This window comes from Eucyclogobius newberryi, unplaced genomic scaffold, assembly GCF_026437365.1.
Source record: "Eucyclogobius newberryi isolate DKJ021-1_F unplaced genomic scaffold, fEucNew1.0.hap1 SCAF_18, whole genome shotgun sequence".
Classification (NCBI taxonomy): Eukaryota; Metazoa; Chordata; class Actinopteri; order Gobiiformes; family Gobiidae; genus Eucyclogobius; species Eucyclogobius newberryi.
Window position 1 is genome coordinate 3,361,006 of NW_027315812.1, and position 17,768 is coordinate 3,378,773.

General features: G+C 46.7%; 1 protein-coding gene across 1 annotated transcript in view; it reads right to left on the reverse strand.

The window, feature by feature from the left end:
• Positions 1-16,482, reverse strand: part of LOC140364910 (melanoma receptor tyrosine-protein kinase-like) — a gene marked incomplete at its 5' end in the record, with an annotated part of 62,558 nt that extends 46,076 nt beyond the window's left edge. The window contains 8 exons of the mRNA XM_072451291.1: positions 865-955; positions 1,018-1,091; positions 1,878-2,004; positions 3,006-3,119; positions 3,682-3,823; positions 4,845-4,963; positions 5,667-5,735; positions 16,335-16,482. Coding sequence (XP_072307392.1) covers positions 865-955; positions 1,018-1,091; positions 1,878-2,004; positions 3,006-3,119; positions 3,682-3,823; positions 4,845-4,963; positions 5,667-5,735; positions 16,335-16,482 — 884 coding nt within the window. The remainder of the gene's footprint in view (positions 1-864; positions 956-1,017; positions 1,092-1,877; positions 2,005-3,005; positions 3,120-3,681; positions 3,824-4,844; positions 4,964-5,666; positions 5,736-16,334) is intronic.
• Positions 16,483-17,768: the final 1,286 nt, after the last annotated feature.

Genomic DNA, 17,768 nt, shown 5'->3' on the forward strand with positions numbered 1-17,768 from the left:
CTGTGGCCCCTGAGAGCCAATCACATGACATCAAGACTGTGGCCCCTGAGAGCCAATCACATGACATCAGGTCCAAATACACATGATTTTAAGTCTTTAGGACAAAAATAAAGTAAGGTAGAAATTACTTGTTAGCTTTCCATAACTCGAGCTAGTTGTTGCTTCTTGTCCCACTGTATAAATGTCAAAGTATGCGTCGCTCACTGGCGCAGTGTGCGTCGCTCACTGGCGCAGTGTGCGTCGCTCACTGGCGCAGTGTGCGTCGCTCACTGGCGCAGTGTGCGTCGCTCACTGGCGCAGTGTGCGTCGCTCACTGGCGCAGTGTGCGTCGCTCACTGGAGCAGTGTGCGTCGCTCACTGGAGCAGTGTGCGTCGCTCACTGGCGCAGTGTGCGTCGCTCACTGGCGCAGTGTGCGTCGCTCACTGGCGCAGTGTGCGTCGCTCACTGGAGCAGTGTGCGTCGCTCACTGGAGCAGTGTGCGTCGCTCACTGGCGCAGTGTGCGTCGCTCACTGGCGCAGTGTGCGTCGCTCACTGGCGCAGTGTGCGTCGCTCACTGGCGCAGTGTGCGTCGCTCACTGGCGCAGTGTGCGTCGCTCACTGGCGCAGTGTGCGTCGCTCACTGGTGCAGTGTGCGTCGCTCACTGGTGCAGTGTGCGTCACTCACTGGAGCAGTGTGCGTCACTCACTGGTGCAGTGTGCGTCACTCACTGGTGCAGTGTGCGTCACTCACTGGTGCAGTGTGCGTCACTCACTGGAGCAGTGTGCGTCGCTCACTGGCGCAGTGTGCGTCGCTCACTGGCGCAGTGTGCGTCACTCACTGGCGCAGTGTGCGTCACTCACTGGTGCAGTGTGCGTCACTCACTGGTGCAGTGTGCGTCCTCTGATGATCTCCAGGTTTTCAAACACAGACAGTGACGTCATGTTCTTGGGCCAGTTCAGGATCAGTAGAAAACCTGTGAAAAGAACAGATGAAGCACCAGCGCCACCAACAGGACGAGACCAGAACAACAGCCACCTGTGATTTCTCTGAGAGTTCTGAAGATTTCAAGTTTAGACGGCTCCATCGGAGGGACTTTATAATGAGGGTCCCTAAAACACACAAGGGTCCGATTAAAGGAAGAGGAGCAGAGGAGGAGGAGGAGGAGAGGAGGAGGAGCAGAGGAGGGGAGGAGGAGAAGAGGAGTAGGAGGAGAGGAGGAGCAGAGGAGGAGGAGGAAGAGAGGAGGAGCAGAGGAGAGGGGGAGGAGGAGCAGAGGAGGAGAAGCAGAGGAGGAGGAGGAAGAGAGGAGGAGCAGAGGAGGAGGAGGAAGAGAGGAGGAGCAGAGGAGGAGGAGGAGGAGGAGAGGAGGAGGAGCAGGAGGAGGAGGAGGAGGAGAGGAGGAGGAGCAGAGGAGGGGAGGAGGAGAAGAGGAGTAGGAGGAGAGGAGGAGCAGAGGAGGAGGAGGAAGAGAGGAGGAGCAGAGGAGAGGGGGAGGAGGAGCAGAGGAGGAGAAGCAGAGGAGGAGGAGGAAGAGAGGAGGAGCAGAGGAGAGGGGGAGGAGGAGCAGAGGAGGAGGAGAGGAGGAGGAGGAGAGGAGGAGGAGCAGAGGAGGAGGAGAGGAGGAGGAGCAGAGGAGGAGGAGGAAGAGAGGAGGAGCAGAGGAGGAGGAGGAAGAGAGGAGGAGCAGAGGAGGAGGAGAGGAGGAGGAGGAAGAGAGGAGGAGCAGAGGAGGAGGAGAGGAGGAGGAGGAAGAGAGGAGGAGCAGAGGAGGAGGAGGAAGAGAGGAGGAGCAGAGGAGGAGGAGGAAGAGAGGAGGAGCAGAGGAAGAGAGGAGGAGCAGGAGGAAGAGAGGAGGAGCAGAGGAAGAGAGGAGGAGCAGGAGGAGGAGGAAGTACCCGTCGAAGGAGGTCGAGAGGATGATGATGTCTCCGGTGATTTTGGTGCAGTTTTTGAACGATTCGATGTTTGTGGAATTTACGCCCAAAGTGTTGGCGAGAGATCCAACTCCAACACCATCACACACTGCAAGAGAGAGGAGACTAAACCAGCACTAAACCAGCACTAAACCAGGACTAAACCAGCACTAAACCAGCACTAAACCAGGACTAAACCAGCACTAAACCAGCACTAAACCAGCACTAAACCAGGACTAAACCAGCACTAAACCAGGACTAAACCAGCACTAAACCAGGACTAAACCAGCACTAAACCAGCACTAAACCAGCACTAAACCAGGACTAAACCAGCACTAAACCAGCACTAAACCAGCACTAAACCAGGACTAAACCAGCACTAAACCAGCACTAAACCAGGACTAAACCAGCACTAAACCAGCACTAAACCAGGACTAAACCAGCACTAAACCAGCACTAAACCAGGACTAAACCAGCACTAAACCAGCACTAAACCAGCACTAAACCAGGACTAAACCAGCACTAAACCAGCACTAAACCAGCACTAAACCAGCACTAAACCAGCACTAAACCAGGACTAAACCAGCACTAAACCAGCACTAAACCAGCACTAAACCAGCACTAAACCAGCACTAAACCAGGACTAAACCAGCACTAAACCAGCACTAAACCAGCACTAAACCAGGACTAAACCAGGTCTAAACCAGCACTAAACCAGGTCTAAACCAGCACTAAACCAGCACTAAACCAGGACTAAACCAGCACTAAACCAGCACTAAACCAGCACTAAACCAGCACTAAACCAGCACTAAACCAGCACTAAACCAGGACTAAACCAGCACTAAACCAGCACTAAACCAGCACTAAACCAGGACTAAACCAGGTCTAAACCAGCACTAAACCAGGTCTAAACCAGCACTAAACCAGGACTAAACCAGCACTAAACCAGCACTAAACCAGCACTAAACCAGCACTAAACCAGCACTAAACCAGCACTAAACCAGGACTAAACCAGCACTAAACCAGCACTAAACCAGCACTAAACCAGGACTAAACCAGGTCTAAACCAGCACTAAACCAGCACTAAATCAGGACTACCTCAGGTCTAACCTTTGGGACAGGGTCCGTCACAGTCTTTGCAGCGGTGGATTCCCTTCTCCAGGACTTCCTGTTCCCCTGGAGGACAGACCCGCACACACGCCCAGTCCGTCACCACGTAGTAATCTGCAACAGGAGCCAGACTCAGGACCTGGACCGAAGTGGGACTAAACCTGGACTAAACCTGGACTAAACCAGGACTAAACCAGGACTAAACCAGGACTAAACCAGGACTAAACCAGGTCTAAACCAGGACTAAACCAGGACTAAACCAGGACTAAACCAGGTCTAAACCAGGACTAAACCAGGACTAAACCAGGTCTGAACCAGGACTAAACCAGGACTAAACCAGGTCTAAACCAGGACTAAACCAGGACTAAACCAGGTCTAAACCAGGACTAAACCAGGTCTAAACCAGGTCTAAACCAGGACTAAACCAGGTCTGAACCAGGACTAAACCAGGACTAAACCAGGTCTAAACCAGGTCTAAACCAGGACTAAACCAGGTCTGAACCAGGACTAAACCAGGACTAAACCAGGACTAAACCAGGTCTAAACCAGGTCTAAACCAGGACTAAACCAGGACTAAACCAGGTCTAAACCAGGACTAAACCAGGTCTGAACCAGGTCTGAACCAGGTCTGAACCAGGTCTGAACCAGGACTAGGGCAGGTCTTAGAAGGTCTCACGTGGACACGCCTTGACGCAGGTGGGCCCGAAGGTGAACTTGGCCTTAGGGTTGGGCACGTGTTGTCCAGTGAGGAAGTTGTAGATCATGGGGGGAGGACAGGCGCTCTGACAGGTGCCCTCATCGTTAAACATACGACAGGCCTGAAGAGAGAGAGAGGTGAGTGTGTGTGTGTGTGTGTCTGTGTGTGTGTGTGTGTGTGTGTCTGTGTGTGTGTGTGTGTGTGTGTGTGTGTGTGTGTGTGTCTGTGTGTGTGTGTGTGTGTGTCTGTGTGTGTGTCTGTGTGTGTGTGTGTCTGTGTGTCTGTGTGTGTGTGTGTGTGTGTGTGTGTCTGTGTGTGTGTGTGTGTGTGTCTGTGTGTGTGTGTGTGTGTGTCTGTGTGTGTGTGTGTCTGTGTCTGTGTCTGTGTGTGTGTGTGTGTGTGTGTGTGTGTGTGTGTGTGTCTGTGTGTGTGTGTGTGTCTGTGTCTGTGTGTGTGTGTGTCTGTGTGTGTCTGTGTCTGTGTGTGTGTGTGTCTGTGTGTGTGTGTGTGTGTGTCTGTGTGTGTGTGTGTGTGTGTCTGTGTGTGTGTGTGTGTGTGTGTCTGTGTGTGTCTGTGTGTGTCTGTGTGTGTGTGTGTGTCTGTGTGTGTGTGTGTGTGTGTGTGTGTCTGTGTCTGTGTGTGTGTGTGTGTGTGTGTGTCTGTGTGTGTGTGTGTGTCTGTGTGTGTGTGTGTCTGTGTGTGTGTGTGTCTGTGTCTGTGTGTGTGTGTGTGTGTGTGTGTGTGTGTGTGTGTCTGTGTCTGTGTCTGTGTGTGTGTCTGTGTGTGTGTGTGTGTGTGTGTCTGTGTGTGTGTGTGTCTGTGTCTGTGTGTGTGTGTGTGTCTGTGTGTGTGTGTGTGTCTGTGTGTGTGTGTGTCTGTGTCTGTGTGTGTGTGTGTCTGTGTGTGTGTGTGTGTGTGTGTGTCTGTGTGTGTGTGTGTCTGTGTCTGTGTCTGTGTCTGTGTCTGTGTGTGTGTGTGTGTGTGTCTGTGTGTGTGTGTGTGTGTGTGTGTGTGTGTGTCTGTGTGTGTGTGTGTGTGTGTGTGTGTGTCTGTGTGTGTGTGTGTCTGTGTCTGTGTCTGTGTGTGTGTGTGTGTGTGTCTGTGTGTGTGTGTGTGTGTGTCTGTGTGTGTGTGTGTCTCACGAGACAGTCAGAGTTGTGGGGCCCCGTGCAGCCTGCAGCACAGTCCTCGTGGCAGCAGTCTCCAGGTGTCGGGCCCCGACAGCGGTGACTGCACTGGTCAGCACAGAAGAGCCTCGTGACTGAGGAAGATACACAAACACCAGCGTGAGGCTAATGCTAATACTAATGCTAATGCTAAAGTTGAAAAAAGCTAATGCTAAAGCTAATGTTAGTGCTAAAGCTAATGCTAAAGCTAATGCTAATGCTAATGCTAAAGCTAATGCTAAAGCTAATGCTTTGGCGATGCTAAAACTAATGCTAATGCTAAAGCTGAACTAAAGCTCAAGGTAAAGCTAATAATAATTATAATTTTATAATTATAATTATAATTAATATAATTAATAATAATTATAATTTTATAATATTTTATTTAAAGCTAATGCTAATGCTAATGCTAATGCTAGTGCTAGTGCTAGTGCTAAAGCTAATGCTAATGCTAATGCTAAAGCTAATGCTAATGCTAAAGCTAATGCTAAAGCTAATGCTAAAGCTAATGCTAATGCTAATGCTAAAGCTAAAGCTAATGCTAAACTAAAGCTGATGCTAATGCTAAAGCTGATAATAATGCTAATGCTAAACTAAAGCTGATGCTAAAGCCGAGGCTAATGCTAAAGTGCACGTCCACAAGGAGCTAATTTAAACGGGTCAAAGTCAAATTAGAATAAAAATGATATTGCCAAATTTTCTTTACTTTTAGATCATTTTAGCTCAAAAAGCACCAAACTGGAATAATTACAAAATAGAACATAAAGACTTAAGCTCATAGTGTTATTGTTTCTTTACATCTCTGGCAGTGCTGAGGCCCCGGGGCCCAACAGGATCCGTTTACACAAGAGACGTCACATTTAGGACCTGAAACAATGAGAGAGGAATATTATATATATTATATATGTATAAACCAGGACTAAAGCAGGACTAAAGCAGGACTAAAGCAGGTCTAAAGCAGGTCTAAAGCAGGTCTAAAGCAGGACTAAAGCAGGACTAAAGCAGGTCTAAAGCAGGTCTAAAGCAGGACTAAAGCAGGTCTAAAGCAGGACTAAAGCAGGACTAAACCAGGACTAAAGCAGGTCTAAAGCAGGACTAAAGCAGGTCTAAAGCAGGACTAAACCAGGACTAAAGCAGGTCTAAAGCAGGACTAAAGCAGGTCTAAAGCAGGTCTAAAGCAGGACTAAAGCAGGTCTAAAGCAGGTCTAAAGCAGGACTAAAGCAGGACTAAAGCAGGTCTAAAGCAGGTCTAAAGCAGGACTAAAGCAGGTCTAAAGCAGGACTAAAGCAGGACTAAAGCAGGTCTAAAGTCGTTCCAATGCATCTTGGTATCCGGTGACGTCATTTCCGGTGAGTGTGTCGCGTTTTCAGAGCTGTTCGTTCTTAGAGCCTTTTACCGATTAATCCACGAATTATACACACTATTTACGCATCATATACACGAAAGTGAGCGTTTGAGCTTTTCAGTATTTTGTGGATTAAAAGCCCTCCTCACTCTCTAGCTCCAGCCTGAACTAGCCTAGCGTAGCCTAGCCGCTAGCGTCATGGCTGGATCTACCTTTACCTGTTTGAGCTGTCATATGTCGAGTCAGAACCCTGGCTCCTTCTCTGATGACAGGTGCGTGAAGTGCAGTGTAGTGGTAGTTTTGGTTGCCAGGGTTACGGAGTTAGAAGCGCGGATCCGCTGTTTAGAGGAGCTTAAGTCCAGTTATAGTTCGGTTTTAGCGCGAGGGCTACCGGACCGCGCTGCAGGGCGTAGCATTAGCATTAGCAGTAGCAGTAAGGCCGAGCTCAGCCCCTCAGCGTCTCCCGTGCAGCCGGGACTAGACCAGGAACAGAATAGGGACCATTTTGTGACAGTTCGGAGGGGACAAGGCGCTAAACGCCGAACCTCAGAGCGCCGTGAGCTTCACGTCTATAATAGGTTTTCTCCCCTCAGCGATCACACGCCCGCTGAACACACGAGAGAAACTCTTGTAATCGGGAGTTCTATTGTCAGAGACGTGAAGCTGCCAGCTGCTAGCGTTAGGTGTTACCCGGGGGCCAGAATGGGTGACATCGAAGGAAACCTTAGGATCTTAAAGCAGAGTAGGACCCGTTTCCGGCGAGTCGTGGTTCACGCAGGCGGTAACGACGCCCGGCGGAGACAATCAGAGGTGCTCAAAGTTCAAGTAGCCGCGGTGTGTGACCTAGCGAAGTCGATGTCAGACACTGTAATATTTTCTGGTCCCCTGTCCAATCGGATCAATGCTGAATTGTACAGCCGTCTCTCAGCATTCAACAACTGGTTATCCAGATGGTGCCCTCAAAACAACGTTGTCTTTATTGATAACTGGAGTGCGTTTTGGGGAAAGCCCGGGCTCATACGCAGGGATGGCATCCATCCGACTTCGGAGGGTACATCCCTATTAGTTCGGAATTTGACCGATAGTCTTAGTCGTGTTAAGTGACCATCTAGGGATGAGCCCCAGGTGCAGAGCAGCAGTTCAAGACGCTCCTCTGTCGCTGAACTCTCGCCCGTTCTGTTACATGTGAAGTGTTCAGATTCAAGACAGATAGAGACTGTGTGTGTCCCTCGTGTCCCTCGTGTCCCTCGTGTTCCTCGTGTCCCTCGTGTTCCTCGTGCAAATAATGCCAAAAAGTCACATCTCAGAAAAAATATTTCAGGCGTCAGACCAAATAACTTAAGGAAAATAACAATCACAAATGACACAAATACACAAATGAATAAACACGTAAAATGTGGACTGCTAAACATTAGAGCAATTTCCTCCAAATCGCTCTTAGTTAATGAATTAATTAGTGACTATAACATAGATCTTCAGCTCGAACTGAAACGTGGCTTCAACAAGACGACTACGTCAGACTAAATGAGTCCACCCCACCCAGCCATGTTAACCCCACCCACCCATGTTAACCCCACCCACCCATGTTAACCCCACCCACCCATGTTAACCCCACCCACCCATGTTAACCCCACCCACTCATGTTAACCCCACCCACCCATGTTAACCCCACCCACCCATGTTAACCCCACCCACCCATGTTAACCCCACCCACCCATGTTAACCCCACCCACCCATGTTAACCCCACCCACCCATGTTAACCCCACCCACTCATGTTAACCCCACCCACCCATGTTAACCCCACCCACCCATGTTAACTTTCAGACCGCCAGGAGCACAGGCCGAGGTGGTGGTGTGGCAGTGATCTCCCACTCAAGCGACTCATGAACCCTAAAACTAACAATGCATTTCACTCATTTGAAAGCCTTATGCTGTCGATCACATGTCCAAATATGAAAAACCAAAAAGGAGTTTTGTTCATAGTTATCTACCGACCTCCTGGTCCCTACTCAGAGTTTTTAACAGAGTTTTCTGACTTTATATCAAACTTAGTGTTAGCCTGGGATAAAATAGTTATAGTTGGAGACTTTAATATCCACGTGAACGTGAGTGATGACTCTCTCAGTAATGCCTTCAGCGCCTTGTTAGACAGCATTGGTTTCACTCAGAATGTAAATAAAGCGACTCACACTCACAAGAACACTCTGGATCTTGTCCTAACGTATGGAACAGAGATTAGTGACCTCATTGTCCTCCCTCAAAACCCTATATTGTCAGATCATTTCCTAATTACCTTTCAGTTTATTCTTAAAGATCATCCAGTCCCACAAAATAAAGTTATAATGAAAAGGACAATATCTGAAAAATCTATCTCAAAATTCAAAGAAATAATAGAGCCAATATTCAGTGACATGTCATGTGATCATGTCATGTGATCATGTCATGTGATCACGTCATGTGATCATGTCATGTGATCATGTCATGTGATCATGTCATGTGATCACATGACATGTGATCACGACATGTGATCATGTCATGTGATCACGTCATGTGATCATGTCATGTGATCATGTCATGTGATCACATGACGTGATCACATGACGTGATCATGTCATGTGATCATGTCATGTGATCATGTCATGTGATCATGTCATGTGATCATGTCATGTGATCACGTCATGTGATCATGTCATGTGATCACGTCATGTGATCATGTCATGTGATCATGTCATGTGATCACGTCATGTGATCACGTCATGTGATCACGTCATGTGATCACGTCATGTGATCACGTCATGTGATCACGTCATGTGATCACGTCATGTGATCACGTCATGTGATCATGTCATGTGATCACGTCATGTGATCACGTCATGTGATCATGTCATGTGATCACGTCATGTGATCACGTCATGTGATCACGTCATGTGATCACGTCATGTGATCATGTCATGTGATCACGTCATGTGATCACGTCATGTGATCACATGACGTGATCACATGACGTGATCATGTCATGTGATCATGTCATGTGATCACGTCATGTGATCACGTCATGTGATCACGTCATGTGATCACGTCATGTGATCATGTCATGTGATCACGTCATGTGATCACGTCATGTGATCACGTCATGTGATCATGTCATGTGATCATGTCATGTGATCCTGCTGAGAACAGTTTTAGTCCCAGTTTAAGTGATCAATGTGTCGACTTGACCATGAATTCTCTGAAGTCTGCTCTTGACGTTGTCGCGCCGTTAAAACAGAAGGTCATTAGGCCAAAGCGCCTCCCCATGGTACAACCAAGAACTGCGTTCACATAAACAAAGAGTTAGAAAGTTAGAGGGATTATTTCGTCGCTCTCACACAGAAGAATCCCTAAAAGCATGGAAAAGTTGCCTGCTGTCCTATAAGCAGGCTCTGCGTAAGGCCCAAACCAGATATTATTCAAATCTACTAGAAGTCAACAAAAGTAACACTAAATTCCTTTTCAGCACTGTAGCTAGGCTAACAAACTGTCACAGCAGTAGAGCCCTCAATCCCAGCTACACTCAGCTCTGATGATTTCCTCCTATTTTTTAACAATAAAATAAAAACGGAGATAAATTAGATGAAATTACCCCTGCTATTAGCCCTGAACTAGCCCAAGCTGTAAATCTAACGTCCCATATAAATCCACCTGTGAACTTAGAAAGGTTCACAGCTGTTGATCAAGCAGAGATAACTTCAGCCACTATGTCCTCTAAAAGCTCAACTTGTGTCCTAGACCCCATTCCAAGCTCCTCAAAGACATTCTCCCCCTAATTATAGACCCTATTCTTAATATAATAAATACTTCACTCCAAAGTGGTTATGTTCCACAGTCCTTCAAACATGCAGTCATTAAACCTCTTCTGAAAAAGCCTAATCTAGATCCCGACCTATTGGTAAACTACAGACCTATTTCAAATCTTCCCTTCGTCTCTAAAATCCTTGAAAAAGTTGCAGTAAAACAGCTTTGTCGCCACCTGCAGGACAATAACTTATTTGAAGTTTAGAGGTTAGAATGTGATGTAGGTGTTGGAGGAACAGCCCTCAGCTGGTTTAAATCCTATCTATCTGATAGGTTCCAATTTGTTAATGTAAACCAGAGCTCCTCACCAAGCTCTAAAGTAATTTACGGTGTGCCACAGGGTTCGGTACTCGGTCCAATTCTGTTTACTCTTTATATGCTGCCATTAGGCAACATTATCAGAAAGCATGACATTAACTTCCACTGCTATGCAGATGACACTCAGCTGTATTTATCAATGAAACCTGATCAGAGCGATCAAGTAGACAGACTTAGTGCTTGTGTGAAGGAGATAAAAACCTGGATGACACTAAACTACCTGCTTCTTAACCCTGAACAAACCGAGGTCATTGTGCTTGGCCCTAAGCATCTACGAGACTCTATCTGAGCAGATAGTCACACTGGACAATGTCAGTGTAGCCTCCAGTTCTACTGTAAGAAACCTCAGAGTCTTATTTGACCAGGAGCTCTCATTTAAAGCTCATATAAATCAAGCTTGTAAAACAGCCTATTTCCATTTGCACAACAAGAGCCAAAATCAGAAGAATTCTGCCTAAAAGTGATGCTGAAAAACTTATCCATGCATTTGTAACGACTAGATTAGACTACTGTAACTCCCTGCTTGCAGCGTGTCCTAAAAGCTCCATAAAAAGCTTTCAACTGGTTCAAAATGCAGCAGCAAGATTACTAACAGGAACAAAAAGAAGAGAGCACATTACGCCGGTGCTGAAGTCTCTTCACTGGCTCCCCGTCGAGTCTAGAATCAAATTCAAAATTCTAGTCTTGACCCACAAAGCCATAAATGACATGGCCCCATCCTACCTCAAAGATGCTATAGAACCATATCATCCAAACAGAGCTCTTCGCTCTCAGAATGCCGGCCTTCTGGTGGTGCCAAGAGTCTCTAAAAGTACTGTAGGAGGTAGAGCGTTTAACTACTAAGCTCCTGTGTTATGGAATCAGCTCCCGACCCATGTTAAATATGCTGACACAGTCTCTTCATTTAAGTCCAGGCTTAAAACGTTCCTCTTCGAAATCGCTTATGGTCAGAGTAGTTAGGAACAGAAACATAAACCCACAGCTTCAGCTACGCTGCCCTAGGAGTAACTATGCTGGGGGAAGTATGACAGCTTGAGCACTATCCTCTTCTTCTGACTACTTATGCTATCAAACAATATTTATTTTTTGATTCCACTTGCAAACTGTTCACCGCCTTCTTTTCTTTCTCTCACTCCTGAGGACCTGTGGACCCAGATGTCCCTGCCCTGGTGAAGTGGTCCCTGCCCCGTGTGGACGGTCCCTCATCTGCCTGAGGAGTGGCTCCAGCTCCAGTCTCCTCGTGTCCGTCTGTCCGTCTGTGAGAGTCGGATCTCTCCTTCACTGGAACTCCTCCAGGTTTCTACGCTTTTTTCCCAAAGAGGTTTTTTGTGTAGTTTTTCCTGGCCGAGAAGGAGAGTCTAAGGACAGAGGACCCTGGGACATCGTCCCTCGCCACCACAGACATTGTCTGACTTCATCGCCACCACAGACATTGTTGATTCATTTCTCCCTGTGGCCCTCAGAGGCAACTGTTGTTGTGATTTTGGGCCTTACAAAAATAAATTGATTTGATGATGACTAAACCAGGACTAAAGCAGGACTAAAGCAGGACTAAAGCAGGTCTAAAGCAGGACTAAAGCAGGACTAAAGCAGGTCTAAAGCAGGTCTAAAGCAGGACTAAAGCAGGTCTAAAGCAGGACTAAACCAGGACTAAAGCAGGACTAAAGCAGGACTAAAGCAGGACTAAAGCAGGACTAAAGCAGGTCTAAAGCAGGACTAAACCAGGACTAAAGCAGGACTAAAGCAGGTCTAAAGCAGGACTAAACCAGGACTAAAGCAGGTCTAAAGCCGGTCTAAAGCAGGACTAAAGCAGGTCTAAACCAGGACTAAAGCAGGACTAAAGCAGGACTAAAGCAGGACTAAAGCAGGTCTAAAGCAGGACTAAAGCAGGACTAAAGCAGGACTAAAGCAGGTCTAAAGCAGGACTAAAGCAGGTCTAAAGCAGGTCTAAAGCAGGACTAAAGCAGGACTAAAGCAGGACTAAAGCAGGACTAAAGCAGGACTAAAGTAGGACTAAAGCAGGTCTAAAGCAGGACTAAACCAGGACTAAAGCAGGTCTAAAGCAGGACTAAAGCAGGTCTAAAGCAGGACTAAAGCAGGTCTAAAGCAGGACTAAAGCAGGACTAAAGCAGGACTAAAGCAAGTCTAAAGCAGGTCTAAAGCAGGACTAAAGCAGGACTAAAGCAGGACTAAAGCAGGTCTAAAGCAGGACTAAACCAGGACTAAAGCAGGTCTAAAGCAGGACTAAAGCAGGACTAAAGCAAGTCTAAAGCAGGTCTAAAGCAGGTCTAAACCAGGACTAAAGCAGGACTAAAGCAGGTCTAAAGCAGGACTAAACCAGGACTAAAGCAGGTCTAAAGCAGGTCTAAAGCAGGTCTAAAGCAGGACTAAACCAGGACTAAAGCAGGACTAAAGCAGGACTAAAGCAGGACTAAAGCAGGACTAAAGCAGGTCTAAAGCAGGACTAAACCAGGACTAAAGCAGGACTAAAGCAGGACTAAAGCAGGACTAAAGCAGGTCTAAAGCAGGACTAAAGCAGGACTAAAGCAGGACTAAAGCAGGTCTAAAGCAGGACTAAAGCAGGACTAAAGCAGGTCTAAAGCAGGACTAAAGCAGGACTAAAGCAGGACTAAAGCAGGACTAAAGCAGGACTAAAGTAGGACTAAAGCAGGTCTAAAGCAGGACTAAACCAGGACTAAAGCAGGTCTAAAGCAGGACTAAAGCAGGTCTAAAGCAGGACTAAAGCAGGTCTAAAGCAGGACTAAAGCAGGACTAAAGCAGGACTAAAGCAAGTCTAAAGCAGGTCTAAAGCAGGACTAAAGCAGGACTAAAGCAGGACTAAAGCAGGTCTAAAGCAGGACTAAACCAGGACTAAAGCAGGTCTAAAGCAGGACTAAAGCAGGACTAAAGCAAGTCTAAAGCAGGTCTAAAGCAGGTCTAAACCAGGACTAAAGCAGGACTAAAGCAGGTCTAAAGCAGGACTAAACCAGGACTAAAGCAGGTCTAAAGCAGGTCTAAAGCAGGTCTAAAGCAGGACTAAACCAGGACTAAACCAGGACTAAAGCAGGTCTAAAGCAGGTCTAAAGCAGGACTAAAGCAGGACTAAAGCAGGTCTAAAGCAGGACTAAACCAGGACTAAAGCAGGACTAAAGCAGGACTAAACCAGGACTAAACCAGGTCTAAAGCAGGTCTAAAGCAGGACTAAAGCAGGTCCAAACCAGGTCTAAAGCAGGTCTAAAGCAGGACTAAAGCAGGTCTAAAGCAGGACTAAAGCAGGTCTAAAGCAGGACTAAAGCAGGTCTAAAGCAGGACTAAAGCAGGACTAAAGCAGGACTAAAGCAGGACTAAAGCAGGTCTAAAGCAGGACTAAACCAGGACTAAAGCAGGTCTAAAGCAGGACTAAAGCAGGTCTAAAGCAGGACTAAAGCAGGACTAAAGCAGGACTAAAGCAGGACTAAACCAGGACTAAAGCAGGTCTAAAGCAGGACTAAAGCAGGTCTAAAGCAGGACTAAAGCAGGTCTAAAGCAGGACTAAAGCAGGACTAAACCAGGACTAAAGCAGGACTAAAGCAGGTCTAAAGCAGGACTAAAGCAGGACTAAAGCAGGTCTAAAGCAGGACTAAAGCAGGACTAAAGCAGGTCTAAAGCAGGACTAAAGCAGGTCTAAAGCAGGACTAAAGCAGGTCTAAAGCAGGACTAAACCAGGACTAAAGCAGGACTAAACCAGGACTAAAGCAGGTCTGAAGCAGGACTAAAGCAGGTCTAAAGCAGGTCTAAAGCAGGTCTAAAGTAGGACTAAAGCAGGACTAAAGCAGGTCTAAAGCAGGACTAAAGCAGGACTAAAGCAGGACTAAAGCAGGTCTAAAGCAGGACTAAAGCAGGTCTAAAGCAGGACTAAAGCAGGACTAAACCAGGACTAAAACAGGTCTGAAGCAGGTCTAAAGCAGGACTAAAGCAGGACTAAAGCAGGACTAAACCAGGACTAAAACAGGTTTGAAGCAGGTCTAAAGCAGGTCTAAAGCAGGTCTAAAGCAGGACTAAACCAGGTCTAAAGCAGGTCTAAAGCAGGTCTAAAGCAGGTCTAAAGCAGGACTAAAGCAGGACTAAAGCAGGACTAAAGCAAGTCTAAAGCAGGTCTAAAGCAGGACTAAACCAGGACTAAAGCAGGTCTAAAGCAGGACTAAAGCAGGACTAAAGCAGGTCTAAAGCAGGTCTAAAGCAGGACTAAAGCAGGACTAAAGCAGGACTAAAGCAGGACTAAAGTAGGACTAAAGCAGGTCTAAAGCAGGTCTAAAGCAGGACTAAAGCAGGACTAAAGCAGGACTAAAGCAGGACTAAAGCAGGTCTAAAGCAGGACTAAAGCAGGACTAAAGCAGGACTAAAGCAGGTCTAAAGCAGGTCTAAAGCAGGACTAAAGCAGGACTAAAGCAGGTCTAAAGCAGGTCTAAAGCAGGACTAAACCAGGACTAAAGCAGGACTAAAGCAGGACTAAAGCAAGTCTAAAGCAGGTCTAAAGCAGGACTAAAGCAGGACTAAAGCAGGACTAAAGCAGGTCTAAAGCAGGACTAAACCAGGACTAAAGCAGGTCTAAAGCAGGACTAAAGCAGGTCTAAAGAAGGACTAAAGCAGGACTAAATCAGGACTAAAGCAGGTCTAAAGCAGGTCTAAAGCAGGTCTAAAGCAGGACTAAAGCAGGTCTAAAGCAGGACTAAACCAGGACTAAAGCAGGTCTGAAGTAGGTCTAAAGCAGGACTAAACCAGGACTAAAGCAGGACTAAAGCAGGACTAAAGCAGGACTAAAGCAGGTCTAAAGCAAGTCTAAAGCAGGACTAAAGCAGGACTAAAGCAGGTCTAAACCAGGACTAAAGCAGGTCTAAAGCAGGTCTAAAGCAGGACTAAAGCAGGACTAAACCAGGACTAAAGCAGGTCTGAAGTAGGTCTAAAGCAGGACTAAACCAGGACTAAAGCAGGACTAAAGCAGGACTAAAGCAGGACTAAAGCAGGTCTAAAGCAAGTCTAAAGCAGGACTAAAGCAGGACTAAAGCAGGTCTAAAGCAGGTCTAAAGCAGGACTAAAGCAGGTCTAAAGCAGGACTAAAGCAGGTCTAAAGCAGGTCTAAAGCAGGACTAAAGCAGGTCTAAAGCAGGACTAAAGCAGGTCTAAAGCAGGTCTAATGCAGGACTAAAGCAGGTCTAAAGCAGGTCTAAAGCAGGTCTAAAGCAGGACTAAAGCAGGACTAAAGCAGGTCTAAAGCAGGTCTAAAGCAGGTCTAAAGCAGGACTAAAGCAGGTCTAAAGCAGGACTAAAGCAGGTCTAAAGCAGGTCTAAAGCAGGACTAAAGCAGGTCTAAAGCAGGACTAAAGCAGGTCTAAAGCAGGTCTAAAGCAGGACTAAAGCAGGTCTAAAGCAGGACTAAAGCAGGTCTAAAGCAGGTCTAATGCAGGACTAAAGCAGGTCTAAAGCAGGTCTAAAGCAGGTCTAAAGCAGGTCTAAAGCAGGACTAAAGCAGGACTAAAGCAGGTCTAAAGCAGGTCTAAAGCAGGTCTAAAGCAGGACTAAAGCAGGTCTAAAGCAGGACTAAAGCAGGTCTAAAGCAGGACTAAAGCAGGTCTAAAGCAGGACTAAAGCAGGTCTAAAGCAGGACTAAAGCAGGTCTAAAGCAGGTCTAAAGCAGGACTAAAGCAGGTCTAAAGCAGGACTAAAGCAGGTCTAAAGCAGGTCTAATGCAGGACTAAAGCAGGTCTAAAGCAGGTCTAAAGCAGGTCTAAAGCAGGACTAAAGCAGGACTAAAGCAGGACTAAAGCAGGTCTAAAGCAGGTCTAAAGCAGGACTAAAGCAGGTCTAAAGCAGGACTAAAGCAGGTCTAAAGCAGGTCTAAAGCAGGACTAAAGCAGGTCTAAAGCAGGACTAAAGCAGGTCTAAAGCAGGTCTAAAGCAGGACTAAAGCAGGTCTAAAGCAGGACTCACAGCTCTGGGGGTCGGCGTTGTTCTTGAGGACAATGGGGGCCGTGGTTCTTTGGTCCAGAATGTCCCACCACTGGATGGACTCCGTGTGGCAGAGCAGAGGATTGTCTGTGATCTTCACTCCTCCTTTCAAGATCTCTGAGGACAAACAAAACGTGTTAGACCTGGTTTAGTCCAGCTCTAGATTGAAAGTGGTTCTCACGTGTGAACTGACTCTGACACTTTTCCAACATAAACAGAATAAAGCAGGTTAAACCCAGGTTAAAGCCAGACTTCAGGCCGTTCCCTCTCAGGCCAGGAGGGCGCGGTCTAAAGCGATGACAGAGCTACTAAAACCTCTAATACACAGACAAGTACTTGTGTTTGTGCCTTTTATTCTCCTCCTTTCTCCTTCATGTCAGCTTTGGACATGTCACAGTGAGACATCTGTGTTCGGACATGTCACAGTGAGACATCATCTGTGTTTGGACATGTCACAGTGAGACATCATCTGTGTTCGGACATGTCACAGTGAGACATCATCTGTGTTTGGACATGTCACAGTGAGACATCATCTGTGTTTGGACATGTCACAGTGAGACATCATCTGTGTTTGGACATGTCACAGTGAGACATCATCTGTGTTCGGACATGTCACAGTGAGACATCATCTGTGTTTGGACATGTCACAGTGAGACATCATCTGTGTTTGGACATGTCACAGTGAGACATCATCTGTGTTCGGACATGTCACAGTGAGACATCATCTGTGTTCGGACATGTCACAGTGAGACATCATCTGTGTTTGGACACGTCACAGTGAGACATCATCTGTGTTTGGACATGTCACAGTGAGACATCATCTGTGTTTGGACATGTCACAGTGAGACATCATCTGTGTTCGGACATGTCACAGTGAGACATCATCTGCAGAGGGACATCGTTCTGTCCCATCAGCTGTAACTCCATCAAGTCTTTATGATCGTCTCATATCGAGCCAATGGTTCAAGTCCAGAGAGAACAACAGAGGGGACCAAGCACAGCCCTGTAGCACTCCTCTCTCCAGAGTCTGTCAAGTCCAAACTTATTCTTCCATCTGTGTTTAATTGTGCTTGTGTGTGTCTCATTGTGTGTAAAGATGGTCTTATGTCGTCTTGTGTGTGTCTCATTGTGTGTAAAGATGGTCTTATGTTGTCTTGTGTGTGTCTCATTGTGTGTAAAGATGGTCTTATGTCGTCTTGTGTGTGTCTCATTGTGTGTAAAGATGGTCTTATGTCGTCTTGTGTGTGTCTCATTGTGTGTAAAGATGGTCTTATGTCGTCTTGTGTGTGTCTCATTGTGTGTAAAGATGGTCTTATGTCGTCTTGTGTGTGTCTCATTGTGTGTAAAGATGGTCTTATGTCGTCTTGTGTGTGTCTCATTGTGTGTAAAGATGGTCTTATGTCGTCTTGTGTGTGT